This window comes from Amblyraja radiata, chromosome 33, assembly GCF_010909765.2.
Source record: "Amblyraja radiata isolate CabotCenter1 chromosome 33, sAmbRad1.1.pri, whole genome shotgun sequence".
Lineage (NCBI taxonomy): Eukaryota > Metazoa > Chordata > Chondrichthyes > Rajiformes > Rajidae > Amblyraja > Amblyraja radiata.
In genome coordinates this window covers 7,606,825-7,621,825 of record NC_045988.1, presented here as the reverse complement: position 1 = coordinate 7,621,825, position 15,001 = coordinate 7,606,825, and the positions used below count along the sequence as shown (strand labels likewise).

Below are 15,001 nucleotides of genomic sequence, written 5' to 3'. Positions count from 1 at the left end.
AAGTTCTGACTTCGTTTACCACCTGAAACAACTCAATATTTTTTCACTTTACAGATATTACCTGATCTGCTTGGTATTTTCATGAATCTCTTTAGTTTCGATTTTCAGCAGCTGCTCTGTTCTGCAAGTAATAGTTCCAACATGCAATTTCTTGAGTCTTGTGTGTGCGAACTAGCTCTGATATTGTCCTTCCATATTGTTTTGAACTGTAGCAAAGCCTTTAATGGCATTTTATTTTAGTTAACTCATAATTTGTACTGGCCTGATACATTTTGGGGACACGAAAGATCAGAAATGGTGACACTGATTAATACTGTGACCAGTAATTCTGGGCATAGCATTCTTGCCTCTGGGTTAGGCTCTGGATTAAGCATCAACATTTAGACTAACATTCTGGTAATGTGCTAAGGAACTGGTCTTGTGTGGAAGTGAGGAATGTGCTGGTTGAGGTGTGAACTTTCAAATGAAACTTGGTTTAAAGTTGCAGTAGATGAATGTTGAACTTCTGGCAACATGTCAAAGAAGAGCAAGTGCTTTTGCTATTTTATTAACCTCTCTATTGTAATGAATTTATATGCCAATTGCCACGTTGCTATTTGTCGGTTGCCATGTCACTTCTAGATTTGGATATTAGATTAGATATTAGAAGGGGCTGTGACTTCTAGATTTGAATAGAGAGTAGACTTCAAAACTATTTCATTGGCTGCAAATTGAAAAAAAAACTTTAACTCCCCTCCCATTCCCAATCTGACCCTTCTGTCCTGGGCCTCTTCCATTGTCTGAGTGAGGCCCATTGCAAATTGGAGGAACAGGACCTCATATTTTGCTTGGGTAGCTTACACCCCAGCGGTATGAACATTGACTTCCCTAATTTCAAGTAGCCTTTTCTTTCCCTCTCTCTTCATCCCCTCTTCCTTCCCAGTTCTCCCACCAGTCTTACTGTCTCCGACTGCATTCTATGTCTGTCCCGTCCACTCCCCTGACATCCGTCTGAAGATGGGTCTCGAACCGAAACGTCACCCATTCCTTCACTCCAGAGATGCTGCCTGCCCGCTGAGTTACTCCAACATTTTGTGTATACCTTCGATTTGAACCAGCATCTGCAGTTCTTTCCTGCACATAATAAACACCTTTGTAAGTTTTTTTATTTGAATCCCCCAAATACCATTAGGTGGAAGTATAACACTATTCTTACCAAGCTAGGCATTCAACATAATGAACGACACAAACCATGTCCTCAAATAGTTCCTCCTATTTTGTCCAAATGTTATTTATTATTCAGGAAGTTTAATAAATACATATTTTTTCACACATAGAAAAAGATTAAATATTTCTCATTGAATTTTTACAATTTTGGATTATTTTAACACATCTTTGTCTCTCCCTCAAAAAAGGTAAATTAGATTCCATTTATCCTTAGAATGTTATTCCCTGCAACAGCATTCAGTAAAAGGAGCTTGCTTGACAAAATAATTTTGAAATTATTTCCCATTTTCAATTTTCGGTGATTTATTTATTGGGGTTATGAACCCCCTAGAGGGCTGCTTTTAACATTTATTGGAAGGTAAGTACAGTGCCCTCCATAATATTTGGGACAAAGTCCCATCATTTATTTATTTGCCTCTGTACTCCACAATTTGAGATTTGTAATTTAAAAATATCACATGTGGTTAAAGTGCACATTGTCTGATTTTATTAAAGAATATTTTTAATACTTTTTGGTTTCACTTTGTAGAAATTATAGCTGTGTTTATACATAGTATACTATATGCAAACAAATGCAATTTGTGTATCTCTTGTCAGAGGCCTGAATTTATTACACTTCCTAGAACGTATTAACACGTTATCTGTGGTCTTGACTCTCAGTCATTTTATGTTAAATTCTTAGCAAATAAATTCAATACTTGTAAGCAGACTACACATTTATTAAATGTGCCTATTAGAAGTAAGCTCTGAAAAGTTTCTTAACACTCACATTATGATAAAAATATTTTTTTTAATTAAAGATGTTTTAATAGAATAGAATAAAATAACGTTTATTGTCATTTGAACCTAAGTTCAAACAAAATTATGTTTATTGTCATCTTGTTTATTTATTGTCATCTTGTAAAGTGCATTTATTTTCATTTCCATTTTGGACAGAGGATTCTGAAACAGTCTTGGCAGATATAGCACTGGATCTCCTGTGCTTATTGATGAAAGACCACTGGAGCTGGGTGTGTAGTGAGAACATGCAAAAGTTTATACGACTGCTGTGCGGGACCCTGATAGAAAGGTTAGTGGGTTGTTGCTCATAATTGGTTTGTGCACGTACGATAGTTATTTATGACCACAGAAATATGCATTATTATCAGGTTTACTTGTGATTATGTTGCACCTACATCAGAGGTTACACACCAAAACATGATGATCTGACATTAATCAAGGGTATTGGCCTGGTATTGGTATCACAGGTAAGATGCTTTCATCCATCCACCCCAAATACTTGTGATTAAATATATTAAAGCAAACATTGAATTTTGAAAAGAAATCTAGAGCTGAAATGATAGTGAATGCAAAATAGAGGGTGACAACATAAATCTCATGTAATCCCCTCGTACCTGGATGTTCTCTCAATGTGCTACCAGCCAGTATAAGTGTATTGAATTTGAAAATTAGGTATTTTGCTGAAGATAATTTCAAAATTTATTTTGTAATTAGCGCATAAATTATTTCATAAATTATTTATGATAAATACAACTTCTACAAAGTTTGCAGGAATTGATATTTGGTCCAAGCAAATCGTGCCATAATTATTCAAAACTCCAATAAAAATTGAGGGAAAAATGAGGTTGTATGATATTTTCAATTGCATTCTAAATAAGATACAGATTTAATTAAGAGGTGGAGAGAAAAGAGATTGAGGCAGATGTGAGCATACTTTCCTCCAAGAATGAAGCTAAAAATGCGGTCAAGTTAGCAGAAACAATGCTTGTTTTAAAAATGTGTGCGTTTATTGTAGAAACCTGTTCCAGATCTCATTTTAACAGACTTTGTCTGGTTTTAATTCAATAACAGACAAAAAAAATCTTTAAAGCCTAACCAGAGTGTCTTTTAACAAACTAATTTGGTCTTTAGAAATTGTAGATAAATAAAGTGCTTTGTTTATAACAAGTACACCACAAATATTCATGTTCATTGTAAAAAACCTTTGTCATGTATTGTGCACACATACTAGAACTGAATGTAAGAATTTGTGGGCCTCAGTTACACGTGGTTTATGAGGTATGGAGAGTATTTGAGAACATTCACTGAAGTAATGCAGAGAATGTTTTCTTAGTTTCATGTACCTGTACATTCCAGTCCTTCTGGATGGACCTACTGCTAAATAAATGTTATAGTGCCTCATCCCTCCACAAAGCCCTCTGTGAAAGTGTAAGCACTGCAAGGTTGGCTGATCAATGTGAAATTGGACAAAAAAAGTATAGAAAATGTTTGTAAGCCCTGACACTTTACATGAAGGACAGTGTTTGGGGACGCTGGCTTATTGTGTGGGTGAAACCTGCAGTCACGGATGGAGTATGGATCCAGCATTTGTATTCCTCATTGTGATACAGAAATGTTAAAAGCAAATATTAACTGAAGATTATTACAGTGACACGCAAAAATAAATGTCTTAATATTGGTTCCATATATATAATAAATGCTTTGAGGGAAGAGCCATTTTCAACATCTGCTATAAGTCCATTTAGTTTAATAAAAGCTTTAATAAGCTCTAGATTCTATACTTAAACCTTGGGATTTAGTTTCCATGTTTAATTTTCTTTTTCTCTTGTGACAGATTGTTTACTGTTAGGAAATCGTTGATTGGAAATTCAATAGTATAATGCCCTATTTCTTTTTCAACTGAAACTGATCTCTTTTTTCTCAGTGAAATGTAATAAAGAACATTTCTGAATCATTTTGTACCACATTGGAAATTTGACAGGTGCTTCCTGGTGTCAGTCACCCTCCCACCCCAAGCATTGTTTCCACATTCGGGCCACAACACTTCTTATGTAACATTATTGAAAAACTTGGACCACATTCTGTTGGGAAGCCAGTCTTTGAGCAATCTTGCAGAAGCATGGTCTCTCCAGTGCTGCGCTGGATTATGGTTGTTTTCTGGGTCATAACCACACTACTAATGCCCCTGTCCCACTTAGGCGATTTTTTAGGCGACTAGGCTGTCACCACATGGTCGCCGGGGTGTTGCCTGTATGGTCCCCTCAGTCGCCCAAAGAGTCGTACCTTTTCTTCTGGTCGCAGCTGGATTTTGAAATGTTCAAAACTTTTCGGCGACATTCGGTGCCTGTGGGCTTGACGCCAACGATCATAGCCTGACGTAGGTGCTGCTGCCAGGATGACGTAGGTTGTCAATAAGATGACGTAGGTTGTCGCTCAAATTAATGGATTCGGAATCCACAAGTCTGGCCCTCAAAAATCCAGAACCCCAAATTCAAATCCTGCTATGGCAGTTGTGTACCTTAAATTCAGCTAATGGTTTGAAATTTGGAAAAAGAACAACAACTAGTCACTAGTAATGACCACCAAAATAACTATTAGTTTGACACAACATCTGGTTCACCGCTGCCCTTCAAGGGGGATAATCTTCACCATCTGACCTGTACATACTTCAGACACACTCCATGTGTTGGACTTTAAATACCATCTGCCAGTTAGTGATAGTTTTCCATTGCCTCCCTTAGGTAATAAATGCTGGCTGTGCCAATGATGCCGAAATCTCAAACAATTAATAAGTTATTCTCCTGCTCTTTCTCTGTTGCCTTGTAATTTGTTGCAGTGCACTTTTAGGGTGTTTTGAGACCATGGAAGTTATTATTAAAGCACAAGCCTACAGTGTCTGTGGTTCACATGGCGATGGGAAAACTGTGTTTTTATGGGGATTCTGTTCCTGACAAAATAATGCTCAATATAAACAAGCTATAGATTGCATATTTATGTTATGTCTCATCATTTGGCATGTGGCATTATAGTTAATAGATCCATATCAAAATGAGAGGTTACAGTTCTTTGTAATTAAAATGTTGTATTGGATAGATTACAAGAACACAAAAACACAATGAAATAAGAGCAGAAGTGGGCAACTGACCCATCAAGACTGTTCCACCATTCAGTATGATCATAGCTGACCTCTGGCCTCAACTCAATTTTTGTGCCAGTTCCCCATATACCTTAATTTCTTGATCTTTAATATTTATTTATCTCCACCGTAAATATTTCTAATGATCCAGCCTCCATCACCCCATGCGACAGAGAATTCCAGAGATTCCCTCCCCTCTGGGAGAAAGAGTTTCTATATACCTCAGTTTAAAAGAGTGGTCTTATATTTTATTCTCTTGTTCGTGACTCTCCCACCAGTGGAAACATCTTAACATCTACCTGTCAAGCCTGCTTAGGATCTTATATGGTTGAATAAGGTCAGCCATCATCCTTATAAACTCTGAGGAATACTAACCCAAGTTGTCTAAAGTCTCTTGGTAAGGCAACCCTCTCATCCCAGGAATAAGCCTGGTGATTAGTCAGATACCAAGGAGAAAAATGTCTAAAACCTGGTGCATGCTGTTCTCACTTGAACATTAAACCAGTGCCATGGTATACAAAATGCCTATTGTGCCCTGGTTTCATCTTTCTGCAGAAGAGACTACTTCTGATGAGAAGCATTGGAAAACTGGAGTTCCATGATTTTGGTTGAGCAGTTTTATGGTTTTACATGGATAATCAGTTTTTCGATAAATGATGCTGGCTCAGTAGTTTTGGCAATATTTGCAGACGTTGGTGTGTAACTCTTTGTCAAGTTCAGTAAGAATTTATAATACACCAGACAGTTCCACTTTGTGTATGTAAAACCCTGGAAGTATTAGTATTGTGTTTACTATTCAAATTGAAAACTTTAGTAAATTAGAACCAAACTTTTTATATTTTAATTTTTTGATACAAACTTTACCTTAGATAAAATGTACAGTACTTCTTTAGAAAATCCAGATGTTTTTAAGTATCCCCTGTCCATTAAATCTGGTTAGAGGTGTTAATTTATCCATACATGTTCCTAGACAAGTTGGCTTGCCAGCTCACAAGTCTCTTCCCGAGACAATTCCAATTTAAATTACTCCACTGGTACAATGTGATATAAACAGGGTTCACATTGGTCTAAATAGGACCAAAAGCATTAATCAATACTTTTTCACCAACTACTGCTTGATAGAATTGATTGACTTCACTAAGACCTGAGCCTTATTCTACCCCAGAACGAGGAATTAAAAAGTGTCATGATTTCAGTAAATGGATTTCCAGACACAGTATAACAAACTAAGGAGGTTTGCACTTATACACTTCCAACAAAGCCTAATGTAAGTTCAAGGAACAGTAGCCAATTCCAATTAAACCTTTTAATTCCCAGATGATACCACCATTGTTGAACGAGAAACAGGTCAGGGTACAGGAGGGAGATTAATAATCTCATTGAATGGTGTCAGAACAAAACCTTAACTCAATCTTAACAAGGAGCTTATTGTTGATTTTAGGGTGGATGGGGGTGGGGGTTAAACTGGGGATTCGTGAGCCTGTCTTCATCTACGGGACGGCGTTGGAGAGAGTCAATGGCTTCAAGGTCCTCATTGTGCATATCTCTGAAGATCTGTCCTGGGTTCACCACTATTAGTTTGGTGAACATTTTAACATTTTCAAGCTTTTGAAGTTGCTCCATCTTCCTTCGTGTGTTGCACACAAGCTGGAACCTGGCTCCATTGCAACTGGAAGCCCAGATGTAAAGGAAGAAAAAGCTTGACTTTCTGTACATGTACTTGGGACTTCCTAAAACACTTCATAGCTAGTGTCTGACTTCAAGAGTCTAGACACGGTTATTTACCAAGTGAAAAAATGAGCAAACACAACATCAGCATGAAATAAGAAATGGCTAGTTAATCTCTTTTGGAAGTGTTATTTGAGCAATAGCTGTTGGCCAATACAGAGAACTCAATGCTCTTCCAAGTCCCCAGCAAGAGACTGATTTGAAGGAAGAAAATAGCAACAAAGATTTTATTGATATACATTTGCAGGTCGATTTAATCACCCTCTTATGTAGCTTGGTATAAGAGTTTCATAATCCAAAGGATCATGTACAGTTGAAAAGTTTAATGACCTAAATATCCTCACCAGTGACAAATATGCTGTAAAATGAAGACACAAGATTCCGCAAATGTTTGAATCTGGAGCAAAAAATAAATTCCTGGAAGAACTCAGCAGGTCAATCAGCACCATGGAAGCAAAGGGGAGCAGTGGAGTGGGGGATGTTGGGAACAGTTGTGCAAGTGTGGGCTCTGGTGAGCACATCAGAGGGGAAGTTATGTTTCCTCAACAACATGCCAACAACATCTTGTTTGATTCCTCTCTCTTCCTACATCCTCTGTCCAGGTGGAACAGAGATCGAGTTCCCTTGGTCCACACATTTTACCCTACTCCACATCCAATGTATCATCCTTCGTCACTTCGACCAGTTCCAACAGGATTCCACCACCAGCCACATTGTCCCTTTTCTCCTCTCCACCACCCTGCTTTCCATAGGGATCGCTCTCTCCGTGACTTCCCAGTCCACTCACCCTTCCAACCCATCCCTCCTCGCTCCCTGGCACTTTTCCCCGCGATGGTAGGAGGTGGAACATTTATCCCTATATCTCCTTCCTTGCCACCAACCGGGGACCTAAACAGCCCTTGCAGCTGAGATGGAGATTTACCTGCACCTCCTCCAACTTAGTCTCTTGCACTTGGTGCTGAAGTTGTGGCGTTAGATCATAGCATAGTATAGTACAGGAATGGGCCCTTGTTTGTGTCGAACATGATGCATAGTTAAACTGATCTCATCTGCCTGTACATGATCAATTGTTCCTCTATTATCTGCACTTCAATGTGCCTTCGATACATTGGTGAGAACAAATATAGACTAGGCAATCACTTTGTAGAGCACCTGTGCTTTGTCTGCTATGGCCAAATAGAGCTTCTTGTTGCATGTCATTTGAATTCCCCGTACCATTCCCACACTGATTACTCTGTCTTGATGAGGCCAAAGACAAACTCAGAAGAGCAGTACCTTTTATTCTGCTTGGAATAATGTGAATGTAGAAGTTTCCACTTTCAGGTAACTCACTCCCCCTGTGCTCCTTTCCCACTCCCACCAGTCCATCAGGGTTTCTACCCTTTGTACTCTTCCCTCCCTCATTACCTAAATTCATGACCACCCACGCCTGGTTCTCTCTGCCTATCATCCATATACCTATCTACTTAGGTTTCCTTTTCTTTCGATCACCTTTTTTTATCTCCTTCCCCACCAGCTTCCATCTGCACATCTTCCTTCCCTTTTCTGGTTCTACCTATCACCGGTCATCCTCCGTCTCTAGCCTTCCCCTCCCCCACCTGGCGCCAGCTAATTTTTATATCTTATGTCTCAACCTATCACCTACCAGCCTCTGTCTCAAAATTCCCCTCCTGCCCTCCTCCACAAGCTAAGAGTACTCCATCACATTCCTGACCTGCTTGTAGATGATTGCAAGGCTTTGGGGTGTCAGGAGATGAGTCACTCACCTCTGGATATGCAGCCTCTGACATCTCTTGCAGCCAGTCTCTATGTGCCTGCTGTGGTTGCGTTTCTGGTCAATGGTGATTTCCAAGATATTGATAATGGAAGTCTTTCTGCTGGTAATGCTATTGAATGTCACTCTCCCTTGTTGGAGATGGTCTCTGCCCGATTTGATGGCACAAATGTGCCACTTATCACCACATGTTTAATAATTGGTCTGCATGAGTTTTCTGCATGGAGGCACGGCCTTTCAATTTTTGAGAAGTTGTAAGTGGAACTGAATTGGTGAAATCATCAATGAACATCTCCACTTCCCATCTTTTGTTGAAATGAAGATCATTGAAGATGATGACACCAGATACCACAGATGTTGGAATCCTGAGCAAAACGCAAAGTACTGGAGGAACCCAGTGGGTCAGGCAGTGGAGAGAATGGACAGATGCCGTTTCGGGTCAGAACCCTTTTTTGATCCATTGAAGGGTCCTGACTTGAAATACCTGCTCATTTCCTCCCAGAGGGTCAGATGCTGCCTGATCCTTTGAGTTCCTCCAGCACTTTGCTCATGCTTACCAATAAGTGTCATTGAACTCCTGCAGTGATGAGGATGAATAACTTTCACCAACCACTGCCATTTTCCTTTCTGTGAGGTAATAATTTTATCCTCAGAGTGTGTTTACTGCAATGTCAATTTTACCAGGGTTCCTTAGCTATGGTTGATCAAATGTTGCCTTATTGTTAAAGACATTTACTCTTATTTCACTTCTAGAATTCAGCTCTTTGGTCCATATTAGTATAAAGACTGATTAGATCCGAGCCATGAGCTGGGTCTTTAGCCCAATCTAGGCATCGATGAGTAGGCGAATAAATTTTGCTTGATTACTCTGTCAATTATACCTTTTATTAGTTTGTTGTTGATTGGGATTTAATTTTAGCCAGATAGGATTTATCCTGAACTTCCATGTAGTTAAAGGTAATACTGTGTAAAACCAAGGAAAATTCTGAGAATCTTTGTAATCTTTAAATAATATATGGTCACTCTTTTTTGCATGTTTTTTAATGAGGAAACGTTGTGAGTTGAAGGTAAATGTCTAAACACTTCCTGTCATTATGTTAAGACGGGAAGAGTATGTTCCATTGAGCTTGGATTTGGGTATCGTGCTGTTTAATGCACAGCAATTTAAATATTTGGAACTACAATTTGCCTACAGGTTTTAAGAAGCTGATTAATTCAGTATTTAGCTAGATTTGTTTACTATGTTAAAATAATGAACCCCAGAAATTGATTTCAAGAGTCAAAAGAATTAATTGTCATCTGTACTGAAACGGAACAATGAAATTCTTACAAAGCATCAAAATAGCCTGATGGTTGTTGGGAAGAAACTGCTTCTGAACCTGGAGGGCAGTTTTCAGACTCCTATGCCTTCTCCCAAGTGGCAAGAGTGAAGTGAGAGTGTGGCCGGGATGGTGTGGGTCCCTGATGATGCTGGCTGCCTTTTTGAGGCAGTGCCTCCTTTAGATCCCTTCGATAATGGGGAGTTCAGTAACCGTGATGGACCGGACAGTGTCCACCATTTGTTGTAATCTTGCACTTGAATTTAGATGTGTACTGCTGTTAGAGTATAAGATACGAAATAGGAGTAAGTACTCCTTCTCACAACATGGTTCTGTGAAGCCAGTAATACAGCTTAGCTTATGTTAAGTCTGGAAAGAATGTTTGAAATCACCTCTGGTCTTGATCTGTGGCTCCATTTGACCACTGCATTTGTTGATTATTGCTTGTTATATTTAGCCGCATGAGGTTACATGTGGTGTTGATTAATGCAAGTGTTACAGGCAATGTTTTCCAGTATTATAACTTGCTGTATAATTCTTGGAATTGCCTGGTCCATTTAAACTCAACTTTAAAGGGAATGTGGGGAGCAAAAGTTTGTATGTATTGTCAATCATAACAGAACAAATACCTTCTGCAAAAACGTTGCATATTACTGTTGCTCCTTTATAAAAATATATAAATATTGTCATTAATATTGCAAGATTTGTGTAGATGGGTATCACGGTCAGGATGGATGGCTTACGCCAGAGGGCAAGGTTGTGTGCTGTTTGCAGCTCTTGTAACCATTACTGATGCATTGACGGCACATTTCATGTTACACCGAAGCTTCATGATCCAGCTTCTTGAACCATTTTCTCACACACCCACAATTAAACTAATGAAAATATTTCGGAGAGATTTTCTTCTGTTCAGTCACTTCTTATACTGGAGTAACCGTTTTATTCATGGAACTTTTCTCTCCTGCGCGATTGATTTATCATTTCAGCTCCCTCATTGTTCACAAACAGGTCATGCCATGGATGGAATTGCCATGTATATTTTTAAATACATTGTCATTTTGTTAAGGAAGGAACTGAAGATGCTGGTTTTCCACAAAGATAGACACAAAATGCTGGAGTAACTCAGCGGGTCAGGCAGCATCTCTGGAGAAAAGGAATGGGTGACGTTTTGGGTCGAAATCCTTCTTCAGACTGAAAGTCGGGAGAGGGAAACTAGAGGTATGAAAGGTACCGAACAAATCAGACACGGCACCAATGACTAAGGAAGGTGGAGCCCACAATGGTCCATAGTTGGCTGTGGAAGAAGTGATAACTAAGGGATGCAAATAGTGAAAGTAGCAGTACGTCTAGGATGGGGGAGGGACAGTGATAGAGGGAATGCAATAATTACGTTAATTTGGAGGAATCAATATTCATACCACTGGGATGTAAGCTACCCTAGTGAAATATGAGGTGCTGTTCCTCTGATTTGTGTGTGGCCTCACTCTGAGAGTGGAGGAGGCCCAGGACAGAAAGATCAGTATGGGAATGGGAAGGGGAGTTAAAATATTTGGCAACCGGGAAATCGCATGCGCCAAGGCAGACTGAGCATAGGTGTTCAGTGAAACGATTGCCCAGTCTGCGCTAAGTCTCTCCAATATATGGGAGTCCACACCGAGAACAACGGATACAGTAGATGAGGTTGATCTCCACTTGTTGAGATCTTTGTTTGAATTGATTTTACTTCCTCTCATGCGTCAACACCAATTCATCAGCAAAGATCTCCACAAGGCTCTCCACCTGCAGATATTCCCTGCTCAAGAAATGGTATACCTGTTTCCTCCTTTAAGACAAGCTTCTATCTTTATCTGGAAGAGCAAACTCACCAATTACAGTATTTAGCAAGGTTAATCCTGCTGGAACCTTAAAGTATTTGGTCAGCTTCTAAGTCTGGTCACTTTGCAGCACTTCTTCAGGTCTCCTGGCAGGTCTTCACTGTGTGTCTTTTGACTTCTTTCTTGAACAGCATATTTATCTTTGTAGTATGGGAAACATGCCTGGGCATGTTTGGCTGCTGAGGGTACTGGCTCACTTATCTTCATTGATGATACAACTGCTGATGGTGGTAGCATAATGAATTCTGAAGTGTATAGACACATCCTATCTGCTCAAGTTCAAACAAATGCCTCAAAATTCATTGACCAGCGGTTCATTCGACAGCAAGACCATGATCCCAAACATACTGCTGAAACAACAAAGGAGTTTTTCAAAGGTAAAGAATGGTAAATTCTTGAGTAGCCAAGTCAATCACCCGATCGGAATCCATTTGAGCATGCCATATAGAGAAAACGGAAGAGGACTAGCCCCCAAAACAAGCATTCTCAACATTGCAAAGTATCAGTTCTATAGACAAAGGCAATGTCTGCAATGAGGTAGAGGTGAATTAGACATTACCTTGGCTTATGGAAAGTCTGTTCAGAAACCTGATAGCAGAGGGGAAGAAGCCCTTGCAGTGCATGCTTCTGTGCCTTCTGTTGAAGGGGAGCAGAGAAAAGATGGAATGACCAGGGTTCAGCAGGCCTTTGATTATGTTGGCTACTTTTCTGAGCAAGCGTGAAGTTTAGATGGAATCTGTTGTAGGAAGTCCCGTTTGTGTGATGGACTAGGCTACATCTACAACTCTCTGCAATTTCTTGCGGTCTAAGGTAAAGCTTTTCCCAAACCAAGCTGTGACGTAACCCAACAGTATAATTTCTATAGTGCATCTATAGAAGTTTGTAAGCGTCATTGGAGACATGTCAAACTTCCTCAGTCTCCTCAGGAAGTAGAGGCAAGGTGTGCCTTCTTGACCATTGCGTCAGTGTGGCTGGTCTATGACAGATCATTGGTAATATGCCAAGAAATATGAACCTCGCAACCATCTCCACTTTGGCACCATTGATGCTGATTAGGGCATATACTCCCACCTCTCTTCCTGATGTCAATAACTAGCTCCTAGTCTTGCTGACATTGAGGGAGAGGTTATTGTCCTGATACGGTTACACAAATATGCCTGTTACGTTTTTGAGAAGGCACAGTTCCAATATCAATATGTGTCATCTTCACATTTCACTTTTAGACTCAGGATAAGGTGCAAGTTTTACTGGGATTGCCTTCCTTGTCTATCCTCACGATCCTTGAGACCTGAAGAATTAAAAAATAGTCATATGCCATTATGACTTGGAAATGTATCACTGTTCTTTCATTGAAGATAGACCGAAAATGCTGGAGTAACTCAGCTTCTCTGGATAGAAGGAATGGATGATGTTTCGCATTGAGACCCTTCTTCAGATTGTTCTTTCATTATTGTTGAGTCAATCCTGGAGCTTACTTCAACTGAAGACTACTTGTGTCTCACAGACTGGAATGATTCCAAGAGGTGATTCACCAGCACCTTCTCAAAAGCAGTGGACATTAAATGCTGAGCTTGATGCAATGCTCACGAGTGAATTAAAATAAATCATTAACTCTGCATTATCAGACATGACAAATAGTTTTTTCTCAAAATTATACCTGCTTTTAACAAAATTGAAAAACAGTCCTTTAAAACTAATGGGCTTATAAAGTTGATTCGAAATTAAACTGCTTGGATTTAATGCCCTAGTAGATCGAGCTTGTGCTGTTAACTTTGACCTCAAGCATACCAGACCCATCTGTCTTTGACTGTCTTGTTTTCCATAACACAAACAGTGCTATTATCTGTATCTTAGACAAACCTTGGCTGACTTACTTATAAACAGCAAACATTGTGCCAGGTAATGCCTGCCAGGATTACTTCACCTACCCAGTGCAGATGCAGACAGCCTTTCAACCTCCTCAAGGCCTGAGGGATGACTGGGCAGGCATCTTTAATGCTTTGAAATCCATTTGACAGTTACAAAAGGTGTCAAATGTAGGTAAAAGCAAACAGAAATCCTGTCGACCTGTTGAGTAAATACAGTTTTTTTTTTTAGGTTATGCATGTAGTATCTTGCTTTAGTGATTCTGCTCTGAAAGTCGGGCATAGTGGACCCTCACAGTTATTTTTTCATCTCATATTCACTGGCAAGCCTAAATTGTATATGTTATCAGGAATTTAAGCTGCCATCTGTAACTTGCTGTACTATTTCATCAGCGGTCCCAACCCATTTTGAATTAATAGATTTTCACTTGTTAAAATACCAGAATGGTACATGATTGTGATAAATGCTAATCTTATGAAATCACTGACAGTAATTTCAACTCTTTTGATCATCTGCATGCCTTTATTGAATTATGCAGCCATAAAAAGTTTAACAAATGTAATCCAGTCTGAATAGTTGAGTGATAACTAGCTTTCACTGTGAGTCCCAGACAAATTGGCCGCTCTTGTTGAAGTTGCAAATGAGTGGAAATTGCTTAACTAATGCTGAAGGTATTTAATTGCTTATACGATTCAACAGTTACATTATTCCAGCATTTACATAGATTTCTTAAGGCTTTGGTTTTCACATTGGCGAGACAAACTATCCCTGAGGGCAGGACTACAGGGTGAAATTTGGGCATTAACTACATCATTGATATAATTTTTTTAATTCAATTTGCATGCTATTAAACAAATGGGGATATAGTGCTTGCAGCATTGGACATTTTATTGGAACTCAACGTGGTCATTAATTATAAAATGGCTGTATTTCTTAGAAAGATTATTGCTTTTGTTACATTGTGAAAGATATCTTGCTGAAAGACAAGTCTAGATCCGCAAGTCCCTCATTTTCAAATGTTAATACTGTTCTTAATATGGATACGGACCTGGATTATTTTATTGCAATCATTCCAAATTCCCTTCACAAGAGTCTTGAAATGGGTTGGTGTTTCAGCAGAATGATGAGAAGGTGCCTTCTCCACACGTCTTTTTTAGTTTCGTTCCTAAGGTTGATATTTAAAATTTGTAAGAAATTATGCTCGGGCAACTATATGTATTTGTACTTGTAATTGCTTTAACTGGCACAGTTTTGAAGAATTAGGTGTACAATGTATTTATCAGAAAACTAATCATGTAAAGTTCATTCTATTTTTTTG

The 15,001-nt window shown here is 39.2% G+C and overlaps 1 protein-coding gene across 1 annotated transcript in view; it reads left to right on the top strand.

The window, feature by feature from the left end:
* The window catches only part of snx19 (sorting nexin 19), an 88,492-nt gene that overhangs the window by 13,924 nt on the left and 59,567 nt on the right, over positions 1 to 15,001 (top strand). Inside the window, exon 8 of the mRNA XM_033049919.1 lies at positions 2,143 to 2,275. Within this exon, the coding sequence (XP_032905810.1) occupies positions 2,143 to 2,275 (133 nt within the window). The remainder of the gene's footprint in view (positions 1 to 2,142; positions 2,276 to 15,001) is intronic.